This window comes from Silene latifolia, chromosome 1, assembly GCF_048544455.1.
Source record: "Silene latifolia isolate original U9 population chromosome 1, ASM4854445v1, whole genome shotgun sequence".
Taxonomy (NCBI): domain Eukaryota; kingdom Viridiplantae; phylum Streptophyta; class Magnoliopsida; order Caryophyllales; family Caryophyllaceae; genus Silene; species Silene latifolia.
In genome coordinates this window covers 1,805,167-1,820,709 of record NC_133526.1, presented here as the reverse complement: position 1 = coordinate 1,820,709, position 15,543 = coordinate 1,805,167, and the positions used below count along the sequence as shown (strand labels likewise).

At 41.6% G+C, this 15,543-nt stretch overlaps 1 protein-coding gene across 1 annotated transcript; it reads left to right on the top strand.

Annotated features, from left to right (window-relative positions):
- Positions 1 to 13,644: 13,644 nt before the first annotated feature.
- Positions 13,645 to 14,830, top strand: LOC141642893 (metalloendoproteinase 1-MMP-like). Its single transcript, XM_074451905.1, has one exon. It carries the CDS (start codon positions 13,681 to 13,683, stop codon positions 14,704 to 14,706), a length of 1,026 nt encoding a protein of 341 aa, XP_074308006.1. The 5' UTR covers positions 13,645 to 13,680; the 3' UTR covers positions 14,707 to 14,830.
- The last annotated feature ends 713 nt before the right edge of the window (positions 14,831 to 15,543 follow it).

The following is a 15,543-nucleotide window of genomic DNA, read 5'->3' as shown; positions in this document are numbered from 1 at the left end:
GGTTGTAAGCTCTTCTCATTCGGTTTTGGTACACCGCCAAGTTGAGGCGTGCTGTATCTCGGCTTTCTTCAACTAGGTCTAGAGAGGTTCTTATGCCTTCCTCATTTTCAACCGGGTTAAAGGTGGCCGTTCTGAATGTCGGCACCGTTGCTTCAATTGGCAGGACTGCTTCGGACCCGTAGACTAAGTGGAACGGACTGTACCCCGTTGCTTCCTTCTCCGTGGTTCGCAGGGACCATAGGACGCCGGGTAGTTCATCGGCCCATCTTCGCTTTAGGTCTTCAACTGTCTTCTTCAAACCATTGAGGATTGTTTTATTGGCTGCCTCCGCCTGTCCGTTGCTCTGTGGGTGGCAGACGGACGAGTATGCAAATTTGATACCGAGTTCTTCCAGCCAGCTCATTATTGTGTCACTCCAAAACTCTCGGCCGTGGTCGAATACCATGACTTGGGGTAACCCAAAACGAGTTATGACATTTTCCCAGATTACCTTTCTTACATTGCTTGTCGTCTTTGCGAGGAATCTTGCTACGCCTTCAACCCATTTGGTGAAGTAATCAACGGCGACAATTAAGAATTTTCTTCCGCCGGATGCCGTTGGAAATGGCCCTAGTAGATCCATCCCCCACTGTGCGAAAGGAAGGGGATTAAGTACCATTGCCGAGTCTCGGGACGGCGCATGTATCACCGGAGCATGCATTTGTGATTGTTGCATTTTTGGTCTTGGCTCGGAATCGCAAGCATGGTGGGCGAAGTAGCCGGCTCGGAGAGCTTTGTGGGCTAGTGTTCTTGCCCCCATGTGATGGCCGAGATGCCTTCGTGGATCTCTCACAAGATTAGCTCCGCGTCGGTGGACCGACGCACTTTAAGAGTGGCCTCGTCACGGACCTCCTGTACAATTCCCCTTCAAACACCAAGTACCTTGCTGCGATCCTCTTTATTTTCTGCGAGACTGCGGTCTTAGGTAGTTCATTTGTCAATTTGTATTTCAATATCGGAGTCATCCACGTTGTCTCGGTCTCTATGTTACCCACCATGCCGACGGCCTCATTAATGCTCTTGGCATTCCGATGTCCACCAAAGACGGTTGGTGACATTCTTGATGGTTGAACGACGAGTTTTGAGAGAGCGTCGGCTCGGTTGTTCTCGGACACTGGGAATGCATTGTATCGAAAAGATTTCAACTTCGAGGTGTCGGCTTTTACCCTTTCCAGGTATCTTACCATTCCGTCGTCTCGAGTCTCGTACTCTCCTCGATCTGATTAGCCACCAAAAGTGAATCTGTTTTTGCAACTATGTGCTCCGCCCCTGCGGCCCTAGCTAGCTCGACTCCGGTTATCACCGCCTCGTATTCGGATTCGTTGTTTGAGGCCGAGAAGGTAAATTTCAAGGCGTACTCGAACTCGTCCCCGTTTGGGTGATGATAAGTATCCGGCTCCGAGTGTTCGTCGTGGAGGACCCGTCGGTATATACCTCCCATACTCCGGGGTTTTGCTCTTCTTGGTATGTGCATTCGGCCAGGAAATGCCCGGTGCCTGTCCTTTTATTGAGGGCCTCGCTTTGTACTTGAATCCGGCCGGATAGCTCTACTGCCCATTTGATGAGCCTGCCGGATTGCTCAAATTTTTCCAATGCTTTCTCCAACGGCTGGTCGGTTAGGACCGTCACGGGATGTGCGTCGAAGTAGGGTTTCAGTTTCCTTGAAGCGACGACGACGGCAAAGGCTGCTTTTTCAATCAACGGGTAATTTCTCTCGGCGGGCAACAGTGTATGGCTGACAAAGTAGATTGGGTGCTGTTGCTTGTCCTCTTCTCGACGATCACGGACCGACCGTGGCGAGGTAATCGCTATGTACTGGTACAAGAGTGTTTCCCCAAGATCGGCTGGATAGGGTTGGGAGAGTACGAAGATGAGCTTTCGGTTGTTTGAAAGTGTGCTCGCTCCTCCCCAGCCCGAAGTCTTTATTCCCCTTCAACACCTTGAAGAATGGGGTGCTTTTGTCGGCTGACCGAGAGATGAAACGGGCTAGAGCCGCCATCCTCCCGGTCAGCATCATGACCTCCTTTCGATTTCTCGGCTCCGGTAGGTCTAGGATCGCCTGGACTTTGTCTGGATTGGCGTCAATTCCTCTGGCACTGACAAGTACGCCGAGGAACTTACCTGCCCGGACACCGAAGTTTCATTTCATTGGGTTGAGCTTCATCTTGTATTTTCTTAGTGAACAAAATGTCTCGTGTAAATCGGCCAAGTGCTCGCTGTCGGACTTGCTTTTTACAATAGCATCGTCGACGTAAGCCTCAATGTTTCGCCCTTTCTGATCTTGGAACACCTTGTCCACTAGTCTTGTGTAAGTTGCGCCGGCGTTCTTTAAACCAAACGGCATCATTTTATACATGTATGTGCCGTTAGCAGTGATGAATGCGCATTTGGGCATGTCTTCCTCGGCCATGAATACCTGATGATACCCCGAGAAGGCGTCCAGCAGGCTCAGCATAGTGTAGCCTGCCGTCGCGTCGATTAAGCTATCTATTCGAGGCAAGGGATAGCAATCTTTGGGGCACGCTTTATTAAGATTGGTAAAATCTACACACATCCTCCATGCCCCTGATGATTTCCTCACCATTACAACATTAGCTAACCATTCAGGATAGGTACAAGGCATGATGAAGCTGCGCGAGTAATTTATCTACCTCGGCTTTGATGGCCTCATCTTTCTCGACTGAGGAGTTCCTCATCCTTTGCTTGACGGGGCGAGCGGTGGGGAGTACGTTTAGCTTGTGAATAATTACTTCCCGGTTCACGCCGGCATCTCGGCCGCGAGTAGGCGAAGACGTCTTTGTTCTTTCACGCAGATCTAGGAGTGCGGCTCGAATCTTGGCTCCGGGTTAACACCGATAGTTACGGTGCGGCTGGGTTAATCTCCACCTCTTCGGTCTCCGCTCCTTCAACCATGCCGACGGTGGCACCCATGTGCTCGCCCTCCTGTTGCAAGGATGGGCTCTTCCCCTTCTCTGACTTCTTCGCCACTTTGAAGGATTGCATGTTGTACCCTCGGGCGGACACTTGGATATTGACCACTTCGTCCTTTTCGTTCTTTGAAACGAGCTTATGCGCTTCCCCCTGGTCCGAGACATACATCAATGTCGAGCCGGATGGACATTCGCATCGGCCTCGCTCGGGGTGACTCGGCCTATCGAGAATGTTGTAGGCGGACGAGCCGTCAATGACCACGAACTCAGACATAACGTTTTTGGCCGCACTTCCCTCGCCGAATCTCACCGACGGCTGATTGACCCAAGGGGTACCAGCCGGCTCCGAAAAAGCGTACAACGGGCTGGTGCGGGGGCTCAAGTCTTCAACTTTCGGACCGAGGTTGAGAAAGCATTCGCTGTACATAACGTTTGTGTAGGCGCTGTGTCAATCGGCACCTCTTCACCAGGTGGTTGGCTATGTCCAAGTGGACTACGAGTGGGTATTTGTGAGGGGCGATGACTCCTCGTAATCCTTCTTCCCAATAGTTATATCGGGGATGTTGGAAGCGGGAGTATTTGTGTTGGGCACAAAGTTGATGGCCGATACGGCTCGTTCAGGTGCCGTTTGTGCCCATGAGCGGACCCACCGCTCTCGTTGCCCTCGATGACGACATGGATTACTCCTATCCGTTCGAAGACGGATTTCTTATCTGAACCGTCGGCATCAGTCTTTTGGCCTTTGGCAACATATTTGCCGAGGCTCCCTTTCCGGATCAGTTCTTCAATGGCATTCTTGGATGCCGGAGTTGTCGATAAGGTGACCGGTGTGGCCGTGGTACTCACGATCGCTCGTGTCACCGTCACTCCTCGGCCTGGGAGGCCTCTCCCACTTCTGACCCTCGCTCTTGCTCAGGGCGAAAACCTCGGCGGCAGACACGGCCAGGGGGGTGTGATCATTGTACCGCCTCTGGTGATTCGTTCCCGAACTCCCCCGGCGTCCGCCGAGTTCTGCTTCCTGGTGGACCTGTCAGACCGTGACCTATTATCGTCACGGCGTCTTTCATCCGGGTTGTCCTCCCGGCGGCTTTTTCTTTCTGAGTGCTCGGCCTCGCTGGGGCCTGCCCAGGTTTTGTGGTAGTCCTCCACCTTAATGGCTTGATCGGTCATTTTCCTGGCGGAGTCTAATCTTTGGCCGCCGCACTTGATGAGCTCATTCTTTAGGTCTCCTCTCGGGAGGCCTTTCATCAGCGCGAAGGCTGCCAGTTCGCTGTTCAGCTCACGAATCTGCTAAACCTTGGCGTCGAACCTCTTCACATAACTTCGGAGAGATTCGCTTCCTTCCTGTCTGATAGTCGGAGGTCCGAGGTCTCCACGGCCCTCCTCTTGTTGCGGGGAATACCGGGCTAGGAACGTGTCCTTGGTCGGCGTAATAAAGTATACCGACCCGTCGGGTAGCCCTTGTACCAACTTTGTGCCATCCCATGCAGTGTCGTTGGGAAGATTCGGCACCAAACTTCATCGGGTTGCTCCCATACTGACATGTGAGACTCGTAAGCCTCGACGTGGTCAGTTGGGTCGCCTTCTCCTTTGTATGCTATAGGTGGCAACTTCAGCTTAGTCGGCACCGGGGTATCTAGGACGTAGGCGCTTAGGGGTTGTCTGACCACGTGTCGAATGCCACGCGGCGATCGGCTCCTCGCATCCCTAGTCCGGCTCCTCTCCCCGTGGCGGGAAGGGCTTCTTCTCCGACTCTGGTGAGTCGGGCTTCTTCTCCGACTCTGGTGAGTCGGACTTCTTCACTCCTGCGGGGGTGCCTCGTCGGCGCTGGCGCGACGCCATCCTCCCGTGAGTGCGGGAAGGACTAAGGTCTACCACTAGCGCTCTGGGCTCCCCCGGCGTCTTGACAGGGCCGGCTTCTTCCAGTGCTCCATTCAAGTCTCTTGGAGTCACATTTTGGGCCCTGGTCTCCTGGACGGGTTCCGCCGCTCTTGTCGGTGTGACAGTGTGAGCCGGCGTACTAGCAATTATGTCCGGGAGTAGCCCGACTTTCTTTGCATCAACCACATGTCCCGGGACGGTGACTTGGTCGGCGGGCAGCGGCATATCTTGTTCCTTGGGCGTCCCGATCGTCGTATCGGTGATCGGCGGCGGTGGGACTGCCCGATTTCTGAGTTGTGGAATGTGTCGTCTTGGTAGAATTTGTTTTCCACCAACACCTTCTCTGGTTGTTTCGACATCTTCTTAGCTTTTTGGGTGAGTTTTTGTTTTGTTTTTTTTTTGTTTGGGAATGAATGTGACTAGCTTCTAGTATCTTTTCCCACAGACGGCGCCAATTGTTCCGGGTGTAATTCCAGAGCAGTTATATGTTACCACCCGTGCTTGTAGAATGACGTCTTTAGTTGAATCCTCCTTGCGGTCTCCTGAAACGATGAACAAACTGAGGGCTCGGCTTTGGACCGAGCGAACTCACTCCGACGCTCAAGTCAGTAACTTAGAGAGGTAAGTGGTTGTTACTTGGCAAAATACGAATTGTAGAGAGATAAGGAAGATATTACCAGATGAATAGTGATTCTTAGGTTCAATTGTGGATCCTTTCCTCAATGATAGTTGAGGAGTATTTATAGACTTTCACCTTTTGTCACGTAGTGGCCAAGTGGCCAAGTGGCTAGCAGGTGGAAAGACTGATCTACCCCTCGGCCGAGGGACCTATGGCAGGCCGGCGGGCCCTGTTGACTCACCGCCGAGGGGTCTTGGATATGAGTTCGCGGATGTGTGCCCTGGTGGTGGTTGCCCGGCCGGGACCCATCCGACAGCCGCCAGGCCTCGTCAGGATTAAATTTGTCTAAGCCGTTGACTTGCTGTGGATATCTTTGACCTTGCTCAATGTGTTGACTTGGTCAGCGGGTGCAGAATATGCCCCATCATAAGTATATGTTATATTTTGGAAACTATTAAAAGGTAAGTAAATCAATTCAGATTTCCAAAAAATATAACATTCCATAATTCATTAAATTTGTAATTTAATTAGTAAATAATAATGTTTGCTCTTAAATAATATTCTAATCTAATATTTCAGATTTATTTAAATATATAATAATCAACTATTATGATAGTAACCTTCCATATGAGTAGTAAATTAGTAAATAATAATGTTTGCTCTTAAATAATATTCTAAACTAATATTTCAGATTTATTTAAATATATAATAATCAACTATTATGATAGTAACCTTCCATATGAGTAGTAAAAGCAACAATAATATATAGCAATGAGAGTAGTGAAAGTCATACTAGCAGCAGCGGGAATACTAAAATTAACAATAATAAATGCGGGAGTAGTGAAAGAAAAAATAATGACGGCGGGAGAAGTGAAAGTAATAGTAGTCACAACACATATCGAAAGTAATAAGTGAGGAACAACGGAAAGAGTATGAAAAATTAACTAGCAATTCTATTTTAAGAAAATATTAATTTATTTAAATATACGAGCTTGACAAAACTAAAACTAACGGGTTAATCCTAAAAATAGCAGGAATAGTAAAACAAACAACAGTAACCGAAGAAGTAGTGAACGTAATAGTATCAACAGGGGATGTTGTGAAAGTAATAATATTAACAGCGGGAGAGGTGAACGTGTCTCATAATTTGTTGATTAATTTTACCTCTCATCATAATTTCAATATATAAATTGTAAATGTATACAACAACAACAACATTACCCCAGTGCCTCAATGGCTCCCGCAAATAGCAGGGTAAGGGGGGGTCGGATGTACGCAGCCTTACCCTTGTGTTAGCAACACAAAGACGCTGTTTCCGAATGGCCCAAGATGAAAATTGCGTCGAGAACTGCATCGAAGGACCGCCACTTTACAAAAGAAAGAAGCGCGGCCACTTTAGTGAGCCATTTTGATTTATTCCATTATAATCCATAACCAAAGAATAACGAGTCTTTGGCTCCATTGGAAATATGGAAATTTAGAGAAATCATATTTCATATAAAATAAAATTTAAATGTTAAATAAAGGTAGCCCGGGCGTAGCCGGGCACCAAACCTAGTTTCTTCAATATATGAGACCAACATGTAATTTTTCACATAAATGTTTTATTTATAATAGGAGTATCTCGAATTGATATATTAAACTAGTTTAGAATCCGTGCAATAAATGCACGGTATATATGATTTAATATTTTTAATAAGGTATTTAAGCAATATTGGTATTTCACTAATTATTCATCTTTCTCGTTATTGTGTTTTGTTTTGAGAAAAATAAAATAAAATTGAAAATTAATCCAAGAGAAATGTGCTCAGTTGTATTTTTTTTTAAAATATTTTTTATTCCATGGATCTAATAATTCCAATTTATAAATTCTCTCAACTTTTTTTTCATAAAAGTAATTAAAAACAATTTATAATTTTGTTTATACATAGTATGAGTCAAATTATTCTCAAATAGTATCATTAATTAATAGATGATTTAGCAGTTTATAGTTTTATATTATTTATATTTTAAGAGTTTAGTGAAATTTATATAATTTGATGAATGAATTAATTTTAATGAAAATATAATAATATAATAAAATACATTATTATTATTATTATTATTATTATTATTATTATTATTATTATTATTATTATTATTATTATTATTATTATTATTATTTTTTTTTATATAGAAGGATGCACGCAGATTTCATTAAAAGGCAAATAAAAGTTTACATGAAATTGGTGGGGAGCCGAGAGACAATATCGGCTCCCACACCCTTAGCAACAACAAAGCTAAGTCTAGTAAAAATGTAAGCGGCTACCCTGGCCCCCGCATCCTGAGATACCGAGCACTTCTGGATCCGCTTGAGCAAGACAACATCATCCGAACCCAGCTCCCCAAGTGAAGAGAAAGAGAAAGGAAGAAAACCATAACCCGCTGCCGCGCACAAATCCCCGTACTTAGCACACTTACGCTGAGCAGCATCAGCGACAACCCGGCCAGGCACAAAATCCGTCATCCCAGTCTGAGTCAAAGGAGAAGACCCCGTCAAGTCAACGCACACATCACGCCCTCTGTCCCAAGAATAAAGCAACAAATCCGCAGGACGAAGAGAGCCCCCATGCCCATCAACCAAACCGATATCAACCTCCTTTCCCACAGTAATACCAGATCGATATTATTATTATTATTATCATTATTAATTTTTTTATTTAGTGAATATACTTAAATTATCAATAACTTTCTTATTTAGAAAGATGTTTTTTGGAGGGAAATTTTTTGAGTTTATCTATTCTTTTAGTAGATATGAAATTTTATTTTGAGTGCTATAATATACAAATACCTCTCAAATTTCATTAGTTGAAATAAAAAATCAGTCAAACCTTTAATAATACTCGGTATTTAAAATAACAGATTACTTATCACTTGAACCAACCAACTTAGGTCACATACAAAGTTTAAGGGGGAAAAGGAGGGGGGATGGGAGGTGAACCTCCATACACACTGTCCTTGCACAAAGTATTAATAGCAAAAGGTGGGGGGTCATTCCACCAAAACAAACCCGAAACCGATCTATGGCTATTAGAAGCAACCCATCTAGCAATTAGATCCGCACTTGCATTGCACTCCCTTCTCTCGAAAGTGAGTTCCCAACCTTGTAAGACTTGCAACCGTTTATTCCATATCCAACAATCCAGGAACCTAAATGATCACGACAAATACAAGCCAGACCCGCCAAACCCAAAGAAACGTGAAAGGAGGCATCACAATTAATCTTAAGCTTACCTAACAGGGGAGGGGTCCAGATAGAAATGGCAGGGGTAGTAGAAGCGATGGGTGAAGGGGCTGAAAAAAAATTGAGGTTGTTGGGAGAACCATTCCCAAGCCAGGAACCTAATGTGATGAAGCCAAAGATTAGGAGAGGGGGGGGGGGGAGGCTTGTCCTTAAAAACCCATTTATTCCGTATCACCCAAATATTCCAAATGAAGAAGGAGAATACAGTAGACCAAGGGAGACCATGAATAAGATTTTTTTGGGTTAAATTACTATGTAACCAGTCCTTTAGGGAGAGGTTGAAGAAATTTGGAGGGAGATTAAATTTGTTCCACACATTACGTGAAAGAACACAATCACGCAAAACATGAAGAGTGTCCTCAAGAAAAGAATTACATATTTGGCAAGTAGGAGAAGGGATAATATTTCTATGGAAAAGAGTTGTTGAAGTGGGTAGCCTATCCCACCAGGCAAACCAGACCATGATTCGAACTTTGGGTAGGGTATGGATTCTCCAAATGCACCTCAAGTCTGCCACAAGATTAATAGGGAGAGCATTATCACGCCATTGACTAATAGTATCATAAGCACGAGCAAGAGAGAAAGAATTATTAGTGGTGAAAGCAGAGAACTTGTAACACTCCACGGTAATTGAAGAGGTCCAGTGATAGGCTTAAATGACTAGTGCTTAAAGGGATTGGAAGTACTACTCATATCAACAAAGTGCACTTTCTTTTATGGTCATCCATGCGAAAGAACTCCAAAGTTAAGCGTGCTTGACTAGGAGTAGTCTTAGGATGGGTGACCTTCTGGGAAGCTTTCCGGGATGCACATAAGTGTGGACAAAATGCGCTGTAAAGGACCCGTGTTGATCTGTGGGCCATGTACATAGCCTGGTGAGCTATCATAAGTAACCGCTCCCGACCCGGTTTGGGCCAGGGTGTTACAGAACTTGATATCAGATCTAGGACTACTAGAGAGAGGGATGGAGTAGATGGCGTCACTGATTAGGCAAGGTAGGGAGAAGGAAAGAAAGGTCAAATCCATGTTTGGTTAGAAATGATGAGGGAAAGGCGAGCATTCTCCTCACCCTCATTCAGCGGACCATGAACAAGAGAACGTAGAGGGCCAAGTGGGTGCCAATTATCGCTCCAAAGAAGTATGGAGGAACCGTCACCAATGGCCCAAGAAATGAAATCTTTGAGATACTTTACCAATGGTTTTCTATACATCATTTTTTTTCTCCTAGGTTTATTGTTGCAAATGCAAGTATGCACCTCAACATTCGACAATCAACACTAGTTAAACCAAATTAATTAAGATTAATCATTATACTAGCTAAATATATACTCCCTCTGTTTTTTTTTAATTGTCATTCTTACTTTTTGAGACACTCACTTCTCTCTTCAATATCTCTCAAAATATATGACTAAATATGTTGAAATGTATACTCATATTAAAGCTCTATTCGTAAGGAATTTTAAAGTGTAATTTTTATAATTTTCCGACCAATATATTTTTGTATAAATTGAATTCAAAGACTCACCTCGTAAATTGAAAACGTCAATTATTTTAGAACGGAGGAAGTATATTGTTAGAGGGACAATGCTTTAGTAATTCTTGTCCATTATATTAATGGATTTGTACCAATAATCTAAGGACCGTCATTATTACCTCCATTTGATTTCATCATCATTCTACAATTAACTCTTTTTTTTTTTTTTTTTTTTTTTTTTTTTTTTTTTTTTGTGACATGGTCCATATAGCATAATCATGTAGTACCAATCTATACTATAAAGATCAATCAAAGTTTAATTAGGCTAATGTGTCAAAATTAAGTATCTCCAAGTTGCATGACTTAACGTATAATAAAGGGATTATTTGGTTATCGGTTGGTCTTGCTTCAGCCGTCATTTTGGTTTGAAATAATAAGACGAGATTTTGTAACCATTTTACAGTCAAATGTGATCACTATTGAAAAACAAGCTACCATAAACTGTAATACTGGTGATACCATTGTGATTACATTTAACCATAATATGACCACATACACATATACCCGTCTGAAGCTTCAAACGAAAAGTGACCGTCTAAAACAAGAATTTGTGTTTAGTTATTAGTTCACGTTAATTCTGTTGTGCGGAAGCGTGAATATCCCGTGTTGGGCCTCTGCTGCATCTGTGTCCACAATCCATAATAGTACGATATTGTCCGCTTTGGGCCAAGCCCTCACGGATTTACTCTTGGGCTCCTTCCCAAAAGGCCTCGTACTATTATATTTTGTAGACACTTATAAAGATGAGCTTTCATCTTTATTCTACCGATGTGGGACAAGGGTTTGCACCCTAACAATCCTCCCCTCAAACCAAGGACCATCATCTTGACTCGGACCTTGACCTCCATGGAAAACTCCCCCACTTTGCAGCCCCAACTTCTAGACACCCGAAACATCACAAGTCTTGATAACCTCCCCTTAGCCGACACACCATGCTACCATGAGCCGTCCATGTGCCCTTCTTGGGGATTCGCTACACATGCATATCGAACATCCTCTGCATCCAATATACCCTGGACCGGGTCCGTCACTTCTGAAGTCCTAGAACACAAACGGTCTCTGGCATCCAACCTGGAAAGGACCCACCAGACCTATGACGCCTTTCATCCATTTAGCCCTGGACCGGGCTTGCTCAAGGACTCACCCCGAGCTAGGAGTTTCATGCCTTATAGTGTACAACTTCAAGTCTTGGGCCTGCTAATGCATCCTCGTGTCTAGCCCAAGTCGAACCTTGGGCTCTGATACCACTTGTTGTGCGGAAGCGTGAATATCCCGTGTTGAGCCTCTGCTGCATCTGTGTCCACAATCCATAATAGTACGATATTGTCCGCTTTGGGCCAAGCCCTCACGGATTTACTCTTGGGCTCCTTCCCAAAAGGCCTCGTACTATTATATTTTGTAGACACTTATAAAGATGAGCTTTCATCTTTATTCTACCGATGTGGGACAAGGGTTTGCACCCTAACAAATTCTAGTTGAGTTTTGTGGAACTCATATACCTCGTATTTTATTTGTCGCACTTTCATTCATGTACTTCCTATTAGTTATTTGTCTACTCTTATCCCGTATTCCTTTATTACTATCTAATTGAAAACCCACAATTCTTGTTCAAAACAGTTATATCCGTCTATTCATCTTTATCTTAAAAGGAATTAAAAAGAATAGATAAGACAAAAGCATAATGTCTAGGAACTATAAAAATACTTTGTCTCATCTCTATCCAAATAATGAAGTTATAGTTAACTCATTTCCATTTAAAACGGATATACTCGTCTTAAGAGATCAGATACAAACTGTTTCAAAATTTCCTTATTCTTTATATTCTCTCAAAAAAATGATAATCCGATCATCGTATGCATGGATACTACGTGATCAACAAGTTCACTTCTGCTTCAAAACACGTAAAATAAAACCTACACGTACAAAAAAGTGTTTCTATATTTAAGCACATAAGAATCTATTCAATCTAAGATTCATCCTCCTAAAACTAACGAACAAAGAAACTGTCACTTTTCAATGGTGTCGTTTTAATTAGGTCAACTAATAACTAATTCAGATGAGCTAAATCAAACAACTTATTATTTTACTTATATTTAATTATTATACAAAAGTTGATTACTTCATCATTCTTCTCTTTTTTATAAGTTTGTGCTAGATAATACTGACCAGAGTAAGAAATTAGGACACGTTACCAAAATACATAAATATAACTTATTCCATCATACTCGTATTATTCTGATTACGATATATGACAATACTAGTTTTCAACCCGTGCAAAATTGCACGGGTATATTTTTATGAACATTGTCGTAAATAATTAATATTTTTAAATCAGTATTAAAACATGGTATAAAGTATATTAAATGCAATGCATATAAAACAATATGCATGTCTTATAGAAAAATTATATCTAACATAGAAAAATTATATTAAAACATGGTATAAAGTATATTAAATTTTTTAAAAAGGAAAATTTAGTATGTTCTTTAATTTCTTACTCCATTTACACTTAATTTAAAAATTAATTTAGTATTTAGTATTTTTGTAACAAAATTGATTGAATCAGTTGATGTATTTTTTTCGTACTTTATTTTAGTGATTATTGTAATTTATTATTGTAGTAAAATTTGGGTTGAATTTTTAACCATTGGTGCAATATATTGTAATTTATTAGTAAAATATTTTGGGCTGAATTATTTAGTTTTAAATTATTTATTATTCGTTATTATTCGCTAATATTTACGTGTAGAAAACATAAACGTAAAAATTTACGTCTAAAACGTAAACATAGAAGTTTTTCAGCAATTAATTCCAGATTTATTTTCGATGGGTCCCACATTTCTTTAAAAAAATAAAAATAAAAATATGTATGTAATGAGGTGGCTTAAGGAGAAAGCTTGAAATGTTTTTGGTTTTATATAGATAAGATTATATAATACCGTTAACGCAATATAACATCAACTCATAATCCCAAACTATAAAATTAATAAAAAGCCACCACATTAGTTGACCCACCCATTCTTCATTTGATTATGTTGTTTCCTAAATTTTAGTCTACTCGGTTTAGAAAAGTGTCCTATTTTCCTAATTCCGAATTAAGTTAGTTACGGAGTATCATTTTTCTATTTCATTTTAGGTAAGCATTTACTATATTTTTAGGAGTCATAATCTACACGAGTAGATCATCTAAGAGACCAGTTAAGGAAGCATGTTTTCATTACATATATACACTACCATGCACAATCTTTCTCCTTTCTCTCCTCACATTCTTTCACCACCCTTTTTTATTTTTATTTTATTTTCTAAACCCTAATTTATTTATTTATATATTATATATACAACACATTTGACACAACTCCCAACATAACTAACTCAGTCGTATAATCCCGAAACCATGCACTTACCGTTATCCATATCCGTCATCTTTTTCTCTTTCTTACTTTATCCGATACTAGTATTTCCCGCCACCTGGCACCATTTCTCGAAACTCGCAAACCTCAAAAAAGGCACACGTGTCACCGGAATTGGCAATCTCAAACACTACTTCCACCGTTTCGGCTACCTACCTCCGTCACCGGCGAACTTCTCCGACGACTTCGACACCGAGTTAGAATCCGCCATTTTAAGCTACCAGCGCAACCTCGGGTTACCGGTCACCGGAAAACTCGATAGGGACACAATCGACGTAATCATGTCGCCGAGGTGCGGCCACGACGACAACACCCACCGCTTCGTAAGCGAAACGCGTCGTTTCGCGTATTTCGCTGGACGACCGCGGTGGGTGGAGGCTAAAAAGCCCATGAAGGCTATGACACTAACATACGCGTTTGATAAAAATCATTTAATTAATTATATAACCGAGAAGGAAATAAAATCGGTATTTAAACGCGCTTTTAAGCGCTGGTCGATTGTAATACCCGTAAATTTTACTGAAGTGGAGAATTATTATACGGCCGAGATTAAAATCGGGTTTTTTAAAGGAGACCATGGTGACGGAGAGCCGTTCGATGGTGTATTAGGTGTTTTAGGACACGCATTTAGTCCGGAAAATGGGAGATTACATTTAGACGGAGATGAAACGTGGGCCGTCGATTTCGACACGGAGAAATCAAAAGTAGCCGTTGATTTAGAATCAGTGGTTACGCACGAGATTGGTCACGTGCTTGGACTTGCTCATTCTAAAGTTAAGGATGCTATTATGTATCCGAGTTTGAGGGCTAGGAGTCGGAAAGTGGACCTTCGTATTGATGACGTGGAAGGTGTACAGGCTTTGTATGGGTCGAACCCGAGTTTTGATTATGGTTCGTTGTTGGAGTCGGAAAAGAGTTCGAGTTGCGGTGCTGGTGGTTGTCGTGGAGTGTTTGGATTGTCGATATGGTGGTTGTGGATTGTTACGAGCTTGTTTATTCATTTGCTATAGCGTAAGTTTAACGTCTCTGATTAGATTGTAGATCCAATACGATATAAAGAGTACAATTGTACAAATACATACAAGTTACAAAATACAATATAAATTTCAAAAAAAAATGAAATTCAACCTATGTAGGATACGTAAATGTTGCGTATATAATGTCATTTATTTACTCATGTTGGTTACCGTATAATTTTATTAGATTAGAAACAATTCAATTTTCCCTTTTTGTAATGCAATTAATTTGCTCTTAGCTTTACATAATTAGGAGAGGTTAATTTCTATTGATGTATTGTATGTATTTTATCCTTCTATGCTCTTTTTTCTTTAGGAAAGAGATATCTATACGAAGTATTAATTTTTTTTTTTTTTTTTTGGCAGCTACAAAGTATTAATTAAGTAAATAAAAGCCGACATAAAATCGATGGATACAATCATACACTGTCAACATTCAGCAATCATCTTTGGGCGGAGTGTAATGAGACAAGCGATGGGCGGCCTTATTACCATCACGCTTTACAAAATTAAAAGAACGCGATTTAAATTCATCACTCATTTTCATATGAATGAGTTAGGAAAAAATTATTTACTTATTTAACACATATTTAAAATATTTGTTTTTTTTAAAAGAGAATGTGCTCCACCTAGTATCATTTTAGATTCACAATATTATGAGTTTCAAAACTATTAGGCGCAATGGATAGTAGTATCTTAATAAAGTGGGTAATGGCACAAATTATGCCTAATAAATAGAGAGTGGCGGCGAAATAAATATTCATCCATGCCTTCCGTAAGTATTATCGTTAAAAATGAATGCAAAAACAACATACTAGTTTAATAACAAAC